Genomic DNA, 18559 nt, shown 5'->3' with positions numbered 1-18559 from the left:
TGGCCTCAGGTGAGGTCGGCCGGGGGCGCCTGGGTAAAAATAGGAATGACTCCCGGTTATTCCCGGCAGATGGTCCAGAACGGCTGGTAACCGTCCTCATCACAGAAACTGGGGGCTGAACTCCATCAGTCCCCCCCTTTCATGTCTAAAGAAAAAATTCTGTACTGCCTGGACTATCATAGCAGCGGGATGCTGGGCTCCTCTCCCCTCCACTGTTTAATGTCCTGCCCGTTACAAAAACACATCTAGACAGTTACAATGTAAAAATAGTGTTTATTAATTCTTGGAATGCTTCAAACTTACTACATATCAAAGTTAAATCATTATTCAATATATTTCAGTTTTTTAAAGATGGGCTTATCAAAAGAAACACCAGTCTTTGTATGTCTGATATTGCTGCATAAGGCTGTATCTATTTAGCATTAGAACTTTGGATTTAGTCTGTTCTTCTACATAATTTAAGCTCCCTCATATAAAATGTAAATAGCAATCACAAAACATACGGGGGTTTGTAGGTAGGAAAGCCATAGTTTTCCAAGATCTGCCACTCATTGTACGCTCAGTCATGAAAATACTCATCTAACTGTGAGGTCCAAACTGAGATGGATGACCATTTGGAGAAGCAGGTGGGGGGGGTGGGGGCGGAGGAGGGGGCGGGGGGAATGGGAATGGTGGACTATAAATGTTAGAGTACATGTTGGGCCCTGTCCACATCATGTTTGGATTGGGGGGTGGAAAGTGATGCATCTCATTACCAACAGCTCCAAATCCTGGAGGAGGAAAAGGATACTGCAGCATCATGGGATTTTTTGGTCTATGAGGCTGTGGAAACATTGCAGAATCTTGATGTAGCCTGTGATCTAAAGAGTACAAGTGCGGAGGTCTTAGTTGTGGTCTTGAGAAGCTTGGATTAACAGATGGGTGAGGAAACCTGTCCCTTGAGAAGCCAGGGTTAAATTCTCTGCCACGATATCCTCTTGAATAATTTGAAGTAGGCTTTTGCACAGGCTGATGTTGAACTTCATTATTCTCACCTTAAAAAATAGCCACAGAATTACCTTTTTTTTTTTAGAATTAATATTCAAATTTTAAAACTTGGACTATATTTAAAACAGCTTAGTCTAAAAGTCTGACAAAACAGGTGGTCTTCTCTTCCTCTTTAAAATCTAATAATTAAACATAAAAGTATGCAACCCACATTTAAACAAACTCAAAACCAGGACTAGATTATGTTTATCAGCTGACCTATTTGTGTTTTTAAAATGATGAAAAAATAAAGCATATGAACTGTAAGGTATCTTTTAAACATCTGAAATTAGTAAATTTTGTGTGATTAGTGTGGTCAAGTTACCATTTGTACAGAAAATGTTAAATGAACTCCATTAGGTTTAGGGTTTTGTTTGTTTGTTTTTTGGGGTGGTGTTTTTTGTTTGTTTGTTTGTTTTTGAACACTGCTGAAATAACAGTGATATTTAGTGGGTTTTTCTTGTAGGATTTGAAGGCTTGAAAATTAGTAGTAAAAAGAAGAAACAAACTTTCCCCCCCTTCCAGCATGCTCACTGGTTTATTTACCATCGGGATACTCAAATTATGAATAGCACACTCTAAAGTTTTCTTTACAATAAAATTTAAGAGTTTGTTTTAAATAGAAAAAAATATAAAGCTGAAGATGTAAAAGTTGTGTTCTCATTCTGTGCAGGAGTTTTCAGATTTTAACTCCACTGAACACTGCTAAGATTACTGGTACTGGATTACCTAATAAACAACCAATAATTTGCCTGTAGCTGTTAAAAAAAACACCACCACATTTTGGTCAGATAATATGCCAAGACACAATATTTATGCATAGAGTTGACCAATATATGCAAGGCTAATTATAATTATATCACATTATCAATGTGAATTATTGATTCCACATATATTAATATGCAATAAGCATACAGTATCAATATAATATTTTTTATATATATATTTTTTTCCTAGCAGTTACAGGGTCTGTTTTGACCTATGTCTTTTTATAAGCCTGTTCACGTACGTTAAGTATCACTTTACAAAGCTAAACTCATCTTTGGCATTAGAACACAAGAAAAGTACCAAAGAGAAAATACATTAATGTTCTGACATGGTACAAGCTGAGGAGGTACCTTCATGAACCAGTATCTAAAATACTAGTATCCAGAATAAGAATAAGGACGGAACAGAACAACAAGTTGAAGAACTGAGACAAACTGGTGGATTTTAATGCTATGTAAAAAGTTTTGTAACTTGCAATATCATTTATAGGATGATAAACACTCCTGGTTAAAATGTGTGACTTTGGGAGCACACCTTGTGTGTATGTTGAATTTAACAACACCTGCACAAGACAGTTTCCCTGAAACTAATATTCTTTAGCAGTGAACCTGACTGAAAATGGTTATTTGGCCTCTTGAATACATTTCATATCAAACCAAAGTGTGGTCAAGCAATTGACTACACAATGTATCAACAGCAGCATGACAAATCTTGATTTTACCATTTAAATTTTATATGTCTCATGCAAGGTAGTGTCAAAGGATATCCTCTATATTAACTCTAATTATTTAGTTTATCAGAGTAAGCACATATGAGGCTTAATCAGGATTTCGATTTTTATGATAACAAAAAACATGTCATGGAGCCCTTAATTAAAAGGTATTTTGACTTACTGTGGAAGATCATTTTAAAAGCACGTACATTTGAAAAACTGAGCTTACTATTCCACCGAAAGGAAAATTATCAGGATGTCTTTGGTCATAAAATATTCACAAGATTCAGCAGTAGACATCTGGGGAATTTACATTTTTATTGACATTCCTACTGTTGTAATAACTGAGACTACAGGTTAATTATGAGCTCAACTTTAAAAAAAAAAAAGTGAGTGAATTCATAAGAGGTCACAATCTATAACAATAAATGTTTACATGAAAAGGTGCAGAAGCAAAAACAGAAAATCTCAATTAGTCCCAATAAAAAGACCTAGTGATATAACTCAAAGACTATGTTAAAATCATGCTTGGTAAACAAGAAAAGTGTGGAACTGAAAATCAATAGGCCAAAATTGGTGTTTTGGAAACAAAGCCTAACAATTGGTGAACAAAAATAATGAAAGAATGGACTATTCCATCCAAACCTCCCTTTTGGGGTCCTTAAAAACAAGACTTTTAAAAGAAAAATTAGCAAAAGCAGCAACTGATTGCCAAAAGAGACTGAAACAAGCTTCCCATCATGGCTGCCATTCCAAAGGTCTCCTGGGATCCCAGAACTTCTTTATCCTGAACTTGAAAGACAAACTGAGACAGAGAAAGAGAGAGCACGCTAGATGACATCACCAGCTCCAGTTGAATCCTGAATACTTCCGGGGATGTTAGACTTTGCCAACTACTTAACGCGCCTATATATCCTTTTCTTTCCCCACCTTACTTCCTGCCTCTTCTATGCCTCTTCTTTTGCCTTCTGTCTAATAAAAAACAAGACTGCATATTTTGTAACACTGCTATAAGCCCATGACCAGAAAGAGGCAACTTACAGCAATGCCCTGAACAGCCCAATGCTGTTGCCAAGGCTTGGAGTGGCTGAAAAGACTGTGTATTTCCAGAGGGGAGGTTGCAAGTGAAAGTCAACATCAGGGACAGAAGCTGCATTTTCCATCTTTGTTTTTCTTCTCTCCCCTTTTGTGTTTTTGTCTTACATCTTCTTAGAAAACAAGATCGACTTTAACAGCAGCAGCAATAATAGTCCCAGCCTATCACATCTCATTACCTCTCTTTTTCCCAAAAAGGACAGCTTTACTTTCTTGGATATCATCTAAAAGATTGTCAAACAAGGATTTTGGCCTAAAAATTCTCGTCAGCTCAGGAGAAGAGAACAGGGGATGTTGTTAATATGAAAGCCTTACAACATTTTAATTGCTTTAACTGATTTTCCTTCATTTCTGTATCTTTAATAAAAGGTTAGTAGGATTTTTAATGGCATTCACCATGGCACTAAGCAGGTTGAGATCTCTGTCTACTAAGCACTGAACCTGGTTTAAAATATTTATTGTTGAACACTAACCGAGTTATGTTAACAGCTTTGACTCTTTCGGCCCATTTATTCAATCTAAACATGTACACTTATGTAGTATTTGCACACACATGCAAATTTAATATTAAGTATATATATAATCTTCCAGACAATGTAATACTTAAGCAAACTAATATTTTTAGTTCATAATAAAATTCTCATTTAATATGTAAATATTTAAGCTCATCTGATAGCAATTCTTTGTTCCAGTTTAGTGAGTTATGTATGTATTTGGCTTTCAGACTCAAAACCAAAAAAGAAAAACAATAGTGAACTCTTGCAAATTCCAGGCCACCACTAGACTAATGCATCAAGAACAACTCTTGCCAATGGTTTAAGGGTTAGACTATTCTAATAAACTTTGGTGTGTTTGTGACATTTGTGCAGATACATCAACATATAACAGATCTTCCATTTTTCCAGTAAAGAAATGAGATTATTTAAATTTCAGTTACACCAGAATCCTTGCCAGACTATGTACACTTACTGGGTTAATGTAAATGGAGAGGGAGGGGTTAGGTTCCAGAGAAATTTTTTTTGCCAGATAAAATATATTATATACATATACAGGATAAGTTTTAAATAATTTTATACTAACAATTTAATACTGTACGGATTGTGAAGCTTAGTCGAGGCAGTGGCCTAGCGAGATCGGGGTATGGGGGCTTGCCCTGCTCCACTCACCAGGCATTCCAGACAGGGAGTGGGGTCGGAGTGCAGGGCTTGCCTTGTTCCATCCACCTGGGGCTCCTGCCAGGAGTGGGATGAGGGGGAAGAGGGCTTACCCCATTGTGCCCACCTGGCACTGCTGCTGGGGAGCAGGACCGGGGCACAGGGGCTTGCCCCGGTCCACCAGCCCAGCACTCCTGCTGGGCAGTGGGGTGGGGACTTCCCTACTCCCTGGCTGAAATGTCCGGTGGGCAGAACAGAGCAAGCCCCCTGCACCCCCACCCCACTATCCGGCAGGAGTGCCAGGCAGGCAGAACGGGGGAAGGGGGGGACATACAACGTAATAAGGGAACACTGCAGGACTTTAAAGGAGTATGTTCTCTAACAGGTCAGCAACCGAACAACAAAACAACATTAACTAGGACAACATTAAGTGAGGGGTTACTGTAAATGATGAACTGAGTGCTTCACCAAGATTAAATGTTTTCATTTAGTGGGTAGGGTCTTCTCTCTCTATTCAATGGCTCTGCACTGAGGCAACTATGTCCTTCCAGCCAAGGTGGCTGTGATGCATCTCCCATGCAGTCTGTCAGTTTTGATACATGTTCTCTAGACAGGGTCACTAATGAGTCATTACTCCTTTTGTGAGAGTTCATGACAGCTGTCCCCAATGTGTTCTCAGCTACTGTCAGCTATGGAGTAAAGAACTGAATTCCATTCCTAACCATGTTTTAACAAGCACACTAGACCAGCAGATTTACTTTTTTTCATTTTTGGATAGTAGGTAAATTGACAATTTAGAATATTCATTATATGTACTGCTGATAGTTGATAAGTTATGCATATTTACATAGAAAAAAGTGATAATTTAGCACAACAATAATCTCCTCAAAAACGTATTAGTGTGTTTATCTATATCAAATAGTGCAAGTTTAAGGGATGTGTCCTTATGTGTTTTTAATTACAACTTTTTTAAAAAATGAAAGATTTCATGATGAAATGTACCAAAGCTCCAATATTAAACCAGTATGAAATTTAAAGAAATCTCTATCACTATGCTTTTCAGACTTGGTCTGAGGGATTGAGGTTAAACCATTTATTTTCTCTATGATATTTACTCACTTGATTCATTCACTTCTGATTTGGGTTTCTTTCTTTCTTGATTCGGAGCTTTCTTTTTCTTTTGTTTTCTCTGCCTCTCTGTTTCATCATCACTGAAATCTAAGGCCTTAGAAAAGTAGAAAAAGATATTATTTAGAAAAGTTATCAAAAAGTTGTTATACATTTAAAATTAGACATTTTAACTTTTAGAATATCTTACAGAGGTCCTTTGGAAAATAGTTTGATCAAGCAATTACAGACTGTATCATAATATATATGCACAAGGGATTAAAATTAAGGTTTCACAGGCAACTTTAATTCTATCGTTTCCTAACTTCTGAATGCTTAACTTAGTTTTTTGGATGTTATAACTAACTATATATGTGTATAAAAACATATATGTAGTATTGTTAATAGCTACTGGATGCTGCCTACAATGTATTTTTACTCATTAGAAGTTAATGAATAACAGGGTAAGCCAGTTATCACACAGCTAATAATTCATCATTCCAAAATCTGAACTGGCCAGAAAAACCCTCTACAGTATATTGGCAGTAAAGGCATATTTAGGCCTGATAGAAATGTACTGTGAATTTTAAGAGTTTGTCTGATAGCATTTAACAGCGTAAGCATAAGTTGAATTGTGCATGCGTAAGAAATTGCACATTAATCATGTTTATGAGAAAAAGAACAGATAAAGTATCTAAAAAAGCTAAAAAAGATCCACTTGAACTTGTAATGATGAAGAAGAAAAGTTAACATAGAAATGAGAGACTAAAACATATAAGAAAAGATAAAGCTATAAATAAGTTTGTGTAACAAAGGGAGGTTGACTTTGTATTGTCCAGTGTTGGAGGTGATTGTGATGGGATCATCCTGATGAGCTTCCTACTTGTAAGTAACTGATCATCACTTGCTGAACACTTTGTCCTAACAGACCCATGTGCAGATTAAGTGAATCTCAATCCAACATAGCACATGCCATAAATCCTCATATCAGGGGATGGAGAAACAACATTAATTTTTCTTCTTTTCTTCCTTCACTCCAACAAATTCCCAGCTACTAAACAAAAATATTGATTAAAAATAAAGGGCACTTTGGCTCAAATTTTAAAGGTATTTAGGCAATTAACTCATGGAAATCAATGGGCATCTAAACGCCTTTAAAAATCTGATCCTTCTAATTATTCAACTGCCTAGAGGCTGTAGTGAGAAATTAACCATTTACACAGAGGACAGAGTGATTGTGAAGCACTCATTATGACAAGTCAAGGTTGAAAAATAATCCAATACATAAAATATTTTTTGTGAATAGTGCTAATCAACACCAAAAAAACAAAATACATTTTAACTTAATGCCTCTTACTTGAATTCATTATGCAGAAGTACAGAATATAAAATATACACATTTTATACAATAGAAGTTTCACAACAATAGTAAATTTTAAACCTGCATAGTGGTGGTCAGAACACTTGCTTGCTGAAAGCTGGAGTAATAAGAGGAAAACGCTTCTTTATTTTAAAGAATATTGATCTTTAAAGACCATTTGCCACTATTATAATGCATTCAATATTTTTGCAACATTTGTGTTCTGATTTAGCTTGGCTATGCAGCATTTGGAATTCTGGCTAACACAATTCATTTAAGATTAATATTACTCAGTAAAAAGTCACAGCATCCACCCACACTCTATGACGAAGTCTTGTGGTGTGATTAGTTCTTTGAGAACTTGCTCCTCTGTTTTGGACTCAAAAGACGAAACAAAACAAAACCATAACGAAGCCAAAATTATTTTGCTGCTATACTAAGAACCCATATTAGTAAGTACAGAAAAACAAAATGGGCACCTGTTTCTATTAAAGGCAGTGAGCTAACACACTGCTGAAATGCTTGGATTTAAAAAAAAAAATCATTAAAAATATAATGCAGAACAGCAAATAGCTATATTCAGAATTGTTGTATTACACTCATTAGTGAACCATAAAGGTCATGAAGTATATGCCAATATAATGTTTATTATTGAAAAAAAACTTTTCAGAAACTTAAGTTCATGACTGGAAAAAAATACCTTGTATAAACTTTGCTCCCCTCCTAGAACAACTAAGGCACCTCCTGCAGCTAATTTTTTTGTTTCACTTAATGCTCTGTAAGAATTACCTTATGGAAAAACTGCAACAACTTCCCCTTAGCATTGCAGAAAATGGACCAATCTCAGAGTTTGCTAGAAAAAGCTGTGTGGCTTAACTGCCCAGATGGGGGCCCAAGGCATGGGACAATTGAGTTTATGGTTAATCCAGGCCTACTTGAAAATTACGAACTTGCCAATAAAGAAGCATTAAGTATTAAGGTGGTGAGTTATATGGGTCCCTGGTGCCCATGCTCCACCAATATTTATGAACGTGGGCTGGCTCCACCAATGTTTGGGCTTACAGCACTTTGGGGGGCTCTGCACTTCAGGGGGATGCAAGGTCCAGGGTGGCCTGCCAGAGGGCCTGGTGCTGGCAGCAGTGAGCGACCTGGCCCCAGCTCACCCCGGTTCCATACATAGTCATGGCTATGCTCCACCTGGCAGCCTCCATTTATTGGCAGTTTGATAAGCAGTGCTGAAAATAACCTGGAGGAGGGAACATAGTCCTAACTGCACAGAGACTGAAATACCATTCTACCAAATCTAGCTTCAAACCTTGAGGCCAAATCGGGAGTAATACTTAGCAAAAGTGTGTACAGAACTCCTGGTTGCAGCCCTGCAAATTTCAGTAACAGACACTTGCTTAAGGTAAAGAATAGAAGCTACCACAGCTCTAGTGGAATGAGATTGTACTGTCGCAGGCACAGGAATTTCTGCTAATGCGTAACATTCAACAGTACATTTTAATCCATCTAGAAATAGTCTGGGAATAACTGTATAACCCATGTGATTCTTAGCGTAAAACTTGAATAACCTAGATGACTGTCAAAAGCTTTTAGTTCTAACTAAATATGCAAGAGCTCTTACTTCCAAAGTATGTAAAACAGATCACTCTTATTAATGTGTAGCTTTGGGAAAAAAATACCATCAAATTAATTGTCTGATACGAAAACCAGAAGCCACTTTTGGCAAAAACCTGGGATCAGTCCTAAGAACCACCTTATATTTATGAAAGGACATAAAAGGTGGATCAGCCATCAAGACATTTAATTCACTCACCCTTTTGGCTGCTGCTATGACAATAATGAATTCCATTTTAAATGACAAATAATAAGGAACACTCATCCAAGGATTCAAAAGGTGGCTTCTCGAGTGTAACTAAAATCAAATTAAGATCCCAAGGAGGGACAAGATTTCTCAGAGGGTGAATGCAAAATGCATTGCCCTTTCATAAACTTCTTAACGATATTATGCACAAGCAGCCATCTACCATCTACTAAAAAATTGGTAAGCAGAGATCTATTTGAAAGTTCAGCTTTTAAGGTGCATTAAATGTTCTAAAAGGTATGGTAGCTGAGACAGGAGAATCAGACTTTCCCTTCATCCAAGCCACAAATGTGGTCCATTTCAAATGGTAACACATTCTAGTAGATCTCTTTCTACAATTAAGCAGTATATCCTAAACCAACGAGGAACATGTCTGTTCAAGAGCCAGAGTCCGATTACCCAGGCCATCAGGTGAAAGCACTGCTGGTCTGGATGAAGAATCCTGCCCACTTGCTGAGACAGATCTGGAGACAGAGGAAGATGTACAAAGGCCCCATTGAACAGCTGAAGGGGATCCATAAACCACTGCAGATACCACCAAGCCAGAGCAACCAGAAGCATCTCTACTCTATCCTGACTTATCTTTCTCACTGCCTTCTGAATCAAAGGGCACGGGGGATGGGGGGGTAGAGCATACAGATGACCCTTTTCCTTAGTGTAGAATGAAAGCATCTGATATGGATTGACTGTTCCTGTCTGCACTTGAACAGAAAGGGCAAAACTTTTCATTGAAGCTCACAGTGAACAGGTCCATGTCTTGCTGACCCCAACTGGTAAATATGCTCTGAATCAATTGATCCTTGAACGACCATTCATACATTTGAGAACTGTCTCTATTGAAATAATCTGCAATCATGTTCTGTCCTGCTAAATGCAGGACCACTGGATAAATGTCACAAAGAATGCATCAGTCCCATAACCTGATCACCTCTGCACATAGCTTAGCAGGGTGAGCACCCACATTTGTTGGCATAACACACAGCAGAACTAGTTGCAGAAACCTTCCAAGTGAGGGAGGAATGATCTGCGGGCCAGACAAATGGCTCAAGTCCAACACAATGTGCAAGCCTCTCCTCTTGAAAAGTCCAGTGACCTCAAACTTTAAGTTGGTTCAGATGCACCCTTCACCTCACCGAACAACTATTGACACACATGAAGTTACAGTCACCAACAACTGGAGACTGAACTGGATACCTCTGAAAATGTTTACTGACTACCACGTCAACATGTCCAGAATGTCTCAAGGCATGATGAACATTTGAAGATTGTCCAGATTTGTTTGTATACTCAGGATATCCAATGCTATACCGGTCTCGTTCTGAGACATGTAAATAGTAGCTGCCATGAAACCCAGAGAAAAGATTAGTATCTTAGTGTTATCTGCGAACTTGCATATCTGAATGTTTAAAATATATTGCAATATCTTTTAAAAATTCTGTCCTCTGGTAGAAAGGCTTTCCAGGCTACTGAGTCAAATATAGAACCTATGAATAAAATTCTGCGTTGGACAGAGATTTGATTCTTTTGACATTTAGAATTTATCCCATGTCTGAGGAAAAGGTGGTTGTAAAAGCAATAAGGCTTAATAAATCCATGCAAATGTCAGCCTTCAATAGCTAATCATCCAAATAAGAGCAATCAAAAATACCCTGCATTCTCAATTGAGCTGCTACCACAGAGCGGCAATTAGTAAAAACTCTTGGTGCTATGGGCAGGCCAAATGGCAGCACCTGGTCATGGAAATGGTATTCTGCTGCCACAAAATGAAGGTACTTTCAATCATTGTCAAATGATTGTCAAACTGGCTCTGTGGATATGGGGAAAGAAGTGCACATGATATACCTTGACTTTAACAAAGTTTTGATATGGTCTCCAACAGTATTCTTGCTAGCAAGTTAAAACAGTATGGCTTGAATGAATGGACTATAAGGTGGATAGAAAGATGGCTATACCATTGGGCTCAATGGGCAGTGATCAACAGCTTGATGTCTAGTTGGCAGCCAGGATCAAGTGGAGTGCCTCAGGGGTCAGTCGTGGGGCTGGTTTTGTTCAACATCTTCATTAATGATCTGGATGATGGGATGGACTGCACCCTCAGCAAGATAGGGTCCAGAGTGACCTAGACAAATTGGATGAGGTTCAAGAAATCTGATGAGGTTCAACAAGGACAAGTGCACTGTCCTGCACTTAGGATGGAAGAATCCCATGCACTGCTCTAGGTTGGGGACAGGCTAAGCAGCAGTTCTGCAGAAAAGGACCTGGAGATTACAGTGGATGAGTAGCTGGATATGAATCAACAGTGTACCCTTGTTGCCAAGAAGAGCAATGGCATATTGGGCTGAAATAGTAGGAGTACTGCCAGCAGATCGAGAGAAGTGATTATTCCCCTCTATTCAGCACTGGTGAGGCCACATCTGGAGTACTGCATCCAGTTTTGGGTCCCCCACTACAGAAAGGATGTAGACAAATTGGAAAGAGTCCAACGGAGGGCAACAAAAATGATTAGGGGGCTGGGGCACATGACTTATGAGGAGAGGCTGAGGGAACTGCGGTTGTTTAGTCTGCAAAAGAGAAGAGTGAGGGGGGATCTGATAGAAGCCTTCAACTACCTGAAGGGGGATTCCAAAGAGGATGGAGCTAGGCTGTTCTAAGTGGTGGCAGATGACAGAAGCAATGGTCTCAAGTTGCAGTGGGGGAGGAAACACTATTTCACTAGGAGAGTGGTGAACCACTGGAATGGTTACCTAGGGAGGTGGTGGAATCTCATCCTTAGCGGTTTTTAATGCCCAACTTGACAAAGCCCTGCCTGGGATGATTTAGTTGGGATTGGTCCTGCTTTGAGCAGGGGATTGGACTAGATGACATTCTGAGGTCTCTTCCAACCTTAACCTTCTATGATTCTATGATATTTATGAAAATATGTTCTTTAAATCAAGAGTCACAGACCAATCTATGACTGAAAGTGGAGGCAAGAGTTAATGTATATAACCGAAATTTCCAAATACAATTTTACAGGCTTCTTAGATTTAAAATTAAATGAACCACTCCACTACTACTTCTATGCCAGAAAGTAACCTGAATAAAACTCCTGATATCTCAGGTGTTTGGATACCTTCATTACAGCCCTTATGAGAAGTAATTTCTGCACTTCTCAAAGTAGAATAACCTCATGAGACAGTTTGGTGAAAAGAAAAGGGCAGGGGAAACTGAGAAGTTTTCAAACTGAATGGCATAGTGGTTTCTATAATTTCTAGGACCTATTCCTCCAATATAGTAAGCCTTCATTTGCTGATAAAATGGGCTAGCCTATCTCCAAACTGAGGAAGCGAAGGGTCCTTGCTGATTAGTTCTGGTCACTTGATACTTGCATCAAATCTCAAGGTTGGTGTGCAACAAAGATGATGGAGAGGTAGCAGACTGCTTAGGTTTTGACCTCGATTAAAAAATAAATAAAAAAATACTATACTTTTTATGCTGGCTCTAAAATGACATACTCTGCTCATGCTGTTGATGTATTTGACATGATGATGGGTATTTGACAACCCAAAGATGACTGCAGATAATACTGTCTGAAAACAGAAAGGAGGAGTAAAAGGTCTATTCCTAATAGAAGAAATCAAGCCCAAAGACCAGGTCATCAATCTTGTCTCCTTCAGCAACTCATCCATCTTTTCACTGAGAACACTATCCCCTTCCAAGGGGTCATCTTCCATTTTAATTCTAGCACCGAGACAAAGAAGAGAAACAAAGCTAAGCATGTCTCCTCGGAAAAGCAGTAGACGCCAATGCTCTAGCAAAAGAGTTCAAGGTGTCAAATGAAGTCCAGAGACTGTGCTTTGCCACAATTTGAATCTCGGTTAGGATTGCATTTGCCAGTTTCCTTTTGTCATCCAGCAAATCCTGCACACACAGTGCCATCTTTGGAATTGATAACAGGCCACAACAGCTTGGTAATTTGCCACCCTAATACCAAGAGAGGAAGAAAAGAACATTTTTCTTCCTAGAGAATTAATCTTCTTTCCCTTTCTATCAGCAGAGGTAGAATGTGCCTGTCCATACTTCAACCTGCTACTAGCAGCAGCTACTATCAGTGAATTAGATACAGAGTGTGTATGGATCCCCTCCAAAGATATTTGATATAATTTGTTTGCTTTCTTGGCTATAGACAAAAAGCAAGAGTGGTCCAAGATGTCTTACCACGCTGGAGCACACCAGCAAGGATTGGTAAAGACATGGGGAGGTAGCCCCATGAACACTGGATGAGATATCTTCTCCATAGGCACTAAAGGCAAATTCAAAGTGGATACCAAGTGATCCACTAAAACTTACCTCAGGTGGTGGCTCCTGGTCATGCTTCCATGATGCATCAGACCCTTTTTCCCTAAAAGATTGGACACAAAGATATTGAGAAGCTTTTAATAGCAATCTAATTAAGTGGTTAACAAGAGATTCCTAATTCTGTGACTTAATCTAAAGTAATGACTTTACAAAAAACAACACTAAGATAACAGATAGGCAGCTGTGGCACCTTGAATAAAATGTAAGTGAATTTTAAGCTCTTCTTTAAAACAGTTTCTAACTAGTTAGAAATATATTTCACAGCTCGATAGATCATGCAGTTACTACACACCATTTCTACAATGCTCCTACTTTGAGTGAAAAGTGAAGGCTTCACATAGTTAATATTAAGCTTTGGCTGAGTACTTTTTCAAATATTTTTTTAAAGCCAAATTGTTACAGTAAACTCGAGTACCTGTTGTATGGCCATTCTCCTTCCTAAGGATCTGTTTTGACAATGGCACAGCATAGTTCGGAGGAATAGCTAATGTTAAAAGGAGGTTCTTCTTACTTATGGCCCTGTATCCAATCAACTCATCCTCCTCCGTATTGCCACTTCTGGTTTGTGCTTACCATTGTGTACCGCCGACAGATGCCAGGCAGGATTGAAACTGAGAGCTTAGTGCATGAGCCTCTACTGCATGAGGTAAAAGCCAACTGGCTTGTTAGCTAAGGCTGTAGAACAGACTCATTAATCTCTCTCTCTCAGTGGTCTTGGTGCCACTAGATGGGACAGAGCACCACACCCAGAAAGTATGTGAGTTACATATACACTCCCTCTTTTCCCCAAACCACAATGACCACACTTTCGTCTTGCTATCACTTTTGTCTCATTCCCCTTTCTGTTATTAGAAACCCCTCACACCCACATCCACCACTAGCTGGAGAATTCATTCCACTGTTGTAGCAGGTTTTCTCTGCAGTTTACTTATTGGCACAATAGAAAGATGGCTTAAGGAAACAAAGGTAAACACTTCTTGCTTAACACAGAAGACGAACAATTACCAGTCCTGAGTTAAACTTCACTCAAAAGTCTGTAAAGAACCCCAAAGATATCAACATAAAAAGCAAATGAAAAAACGGTCAACTTGACGATCGTCCCTGAATTTCCACTTGTCAGTTTTCTGCAAATTAGCAGGTATGAAAGTTAAATTGTACTACCATCCATTTGTGAAAACAACACTATATGGTAAACTTAAATCATGATGTTGGAGAGAAAGTTTAAGCAAGCCTTTTATTTTTAAAATGGTGAAAATATCTTTCTCCACATTTCTTACAAATAGTTAAAAAAAAAATGCTTTGATCTGAAATACCAGGATATTTGCTAAGAAATTTGTTTATGCTAGTGTTCTATTTCAGTGGTAAGCCATGGCTTGTGCAAAGTACAACAGTGATTTCTAGAAAGCAGTGTTACAGTTCTATTATCCCTTTAAGTCACAGCACCAAATTGAGATGGGTCAGTTACATTGCCTCAAATTGTGCTATGGAAGGAATGCTATCTCAGAAAAGTAGAATTCTCCAGTTTGCATAGAGCATGCTCACAGATACGCCCCTTCAAACTCTCCAATATACCATTATGTCCCATCTCCTCCTAACCTTCCCTGCCATTCTCGGTGCATTTGGCCCACAGGTGGCACACAGAATGAACAGTCTCTGCGCTCTGTGGAAAGCAAGGGTACGCGGAAGGAGGAAGTTAAAGTAGGGTACAGCCTGGTGATTATTATTATATGTAATGAGGGCCATAGTGGCCACTTGTTTGTTTACCTCTTACTGAGTTGGTCTTGTCTTTAAAGACTGATAATTCTGTTACTCTAGGAATGCATATACTGCAGAATCTATACATTTTGAGTGCAAATACAGAGTTGTAGGAATTCCTTCCTTCTTCTAAATGTTCTTAAGAATATTTCCTGGGACACACATTTCAGGTTCTTTTCCAAAAAAAAAACAACAACAGACCGCACCGCTTCCTGCAGCTCCCAGTGGCCGGGAACGGTGAACTGTGGTCACTGGGAGCTGCAAGCAGCCATGCCTGCAGTTGGACAATATAAACAAACTGTCTCACAGCCCGCCAGCAGATTACCCTGATAGGCCGCAGGTTGCCTACCACTGATCTGAAGTAAATGAACAGAGAATAGCTTGTCTGAACATCTGTTGAAAGTATACACAGTTCAAATGCACATAATGGAGAAGTAAGGGGACACTAAAGTGAAGAAGCCTATGCCTGTGGATAAACTCAGTGAAAAGAAATACAACCACAGGAACAACAAATTTAACAAGCACTACAAGTTGAAGAGAAGCAAAAGACAGGACAGCAAGAGTGGAGCTGGACTTACAATGAAGGAGAGGAAAAGTTGATTCTTCTCTGAAGAGTAATTGTTAATGATGCATTTGGTGTTAACTGTACAAAGCAAGCAAGTGTGCACAAGCTCACAGAAGTTAATGTGTTGTTAACTTACAGTTCATTATTATAAGTAGTTGATAATATCCTGTATTATTTACTTTCTAGCTACGGTTTTGGGTTTTCCCTTTTAAACTTCTAAACATTTAAAATGATCCCTTTTGTCTTGGCTTGCCTTTGCCTTCCCTCACATTTAGTATAGCCTAATCTAGCCTGGAATCAAAGCATATGGATACATTTAAAGCTGTATTAGTGGCTGCAAGCAATCTTAAAACTCAAATTCCCACAGGAGAATTAAGATAGACTAGTAAGTTCCCAACGCAACATTACTCAGTGGATTTCACCTAATCAAATACCTTAGAGTTCTGAACCCAGCTTTGACAGTGCCTCACCATATTGCCTGGTGAAGTCACTGAACCACTCTGCTGTCTCAGCGTCTCTATCTATAAACTGTGGATAAGAATGCATAATTACCTACTTCACAGAGATATTGTGAAAGATAAACTAGTTATATTTTATAGCACTTTGTAAATGTAAACCACCATGTAAGTGTTAAGTATTATTTATTATCTAAGAAGTAAATAAAAGCTAGTTTCAAAACTGAGAAGATGAATTCAAACTCTTGATAAGGAAGAAACAGATGTAAAAGATATCGGTGTATCTGGATTAAATTTAATGGCCAGTGATGTGCAGGAGGTCAGATGGTTCCCTCTGGCCTTGAACTCTACAAAACTAACATTAAAGAGGGAGATGTCTTCTATCAAGATGGAGCAGATAATGAAAATGACTACCGTATATACTCATTCATAAGCCGATTTTTTTAGTAAAAAAGGGAAGCACCAGAGAAGGAAGTCGGCTTATGAACGGGTACAGAGAGGGAGAGGTGGGACACAGCCCCCTCACCCCCACAACAGAGGGAGCAAGGAGAGGCAGCACAGCCAGAAGGGAAGAGGTGGGGCCAAAGTCTCTCCGCTTCTGGACATGCTGCTCTCCCCCAGCCTCTGAAGCAGCTGCAGCTCCAGGGCTGGCAGGCTGCAGCCATGCTGCCTGGCCCAACCCGCTGGAACATGCTGTGGCTGCGCTGCCCAGCCTGCCAGAGCAGCTCCAGCCAGGTCAGAGACATCCTCCCCTGGCCCTCCCCAGATACGGTGGGAAGGGATGGGTTGGGGAGAGTGTGGGGGTCTGGGCTAGGGGTAGGGTCATGTGGGGGGTGGTCACAGGGGTTACTCACCTGACCCCCAGCTTCTCCTCCCCCCCCCCCAAAAAAAATCCCCACCAGTTGATGTCCCAGACCACCAGGGTAAGCAGCTGGTACGCCCGGACACTTTGTTTACTTAGGTTTACCTCCATGCCTGCAGACGCTCAAGGTAAACAAACCATCTTGGCCCGCCAGTGGCTTATCCTCATGGCCTGGGAGCCAAAGTTTGCTGCCCCTGAATTATAGAGTCAGCTTATGAATGGGTCATAAAAATTTTCCATTTTTACTTATTTATCGGGGAGGGGAGGGGAGATCAGCTTATAAATGAATCGGCTTATGACTGAGTACATACTGTACTTCAAAGATTTAAGATCAAAACAAAACTGGCTCAAGCATCCAAATTTCATGAATTATTTCACCAGAAGTGTACTACCAGTTCACGTTAGGGATTCAGAACACTAGGTAAGCTTGATTCCTAGCATCTAAAAATCTAATTTTAACCAAATTTCACTTTGTGTATTGAATCGTTAGTACTTGCTTTGTTAGGAACTCATTTGAAATTGCATCTGCCATTATAACTTCTCATAGCAAACGTGGTCACCCTTCAAAGTCTTTAAAAAGCCAAACTGTGTAATCTTCTTATAGTCCCAGATAATACAACGAATATAATGAACTCCTTAAGGTAAAGTACATGTGTAAACAAATGGTAAAAAAGATGTAATTGTCTCAACAACAAGCATTACAAACCCAAGAAATTCAACATTAAGGTTCCATTTAAGAGAGATCCAAACACAGTAAGATGTGAAAATACACAATTAAGGCACCTTAACCTCATCCTATGCAGTAACCATACAATTAAGATTCATACACAATAGTGTTTGTAGCCTCAAATTAGAAGATATTTGTTTCCGAAAACATTTGACTTCCAATTTTTTTCCTCAAGCAAAAGCCAAGATAACTGAGGGAAGGTAGAATGTGTCAGGAGTCACAATCTTTCCTCAAGCATCTAGGCTTCATTCTCGTTAGGAACAATAGGAGATAGTGGCCATTTTCATAAAGGACTTATTTCTAATGGCAACTCTAACTTCACTGTTCTTGTGAGCTATATGATGTCAATCATTTTGAAAGAGGGTGATGTTTAATAGTTTTCTGTAATAACAATTTATCAGGACCCGCTGAAGGAGAAACTTTCTGTTATGAAGAATAAAGGAAAAAAAAGACTTTTAATCCTGTAAAACTTCTTTAAAGGTAGCCAATGAACTGTAAGTTATAACTATATGGGAAGCCTGAAGAGTTTGAACAGTTCCTTTATTAAGATCCCTCAGGACACAACAGTTGTCTAACACATGGTGCTAAGTTTCTTAGTGGATCTATTTTTAAAGTAAACTTTAACTTGGATTTATTTGCCAATTGTCATAAAGTTTATTTTGTACCCAAAGACTAAGCACTATAATTTTGCAGAAGATACACTGAATTCTTCATACATAAAATTATTTAAGAGTAAAAAACTCAACTCCAACTATGGAGCCACTAGTG

The 18559-nt window shown here is 39.0% G+C and overlaps 1 protein-coding gene across 1 annotated transcript in view; it reads right to left on the bottom strand.

The window, feature by feature from the left end:
• Positions 1 to 253: 253 nt before the first annotated feature.
• NAF1 (nuclear assembly factor 1 ribonucleoprotein) overlaps positions 254 to 18559 on the bottom strand; it is a 66097-nt gene continuing 47791 nt past the window's right edge. The window contains exons 7-9 of the mRNA XM_030564273.1: positions 13419 to 13470; positions 5875 to 5980; positions 254 to 1034 (exon numbers count right to left, since the gene is read on the bottom strand). Coding sequence (XP_030420133.1) covers positions 580 to 1034; positions 5875 to 5980; positions 13419 to 13470 — 613 coding nt within the window. The 3' untranslated portion in view covers positions 254 to 579. The remainder of the gene's footprint in view (positions 1035 to 5874; positions 5981 to 13418; positions 13471 to 18559) is intronic.

The sequence above is a fragment of the Gopherus evgoodei genome, chromosome 5 (assembly GCF_007399415.2).
Source record: "Gopherus evgoodei ecotype Sinaloan lineage chromosome 5, rGopEvg1_v1.p, whole genome shotgun sequence".
Taxonomy (NCBI): Eukaryota; Metazoa; Chordata; order Testudines; family Testudinidae; genus Gopherus; species Gopherus evgoodei.
Note: the sequence above shows the minus strand (reverse complement) of the source record. Positions and strands in the feature narration are given on the sequence as shown.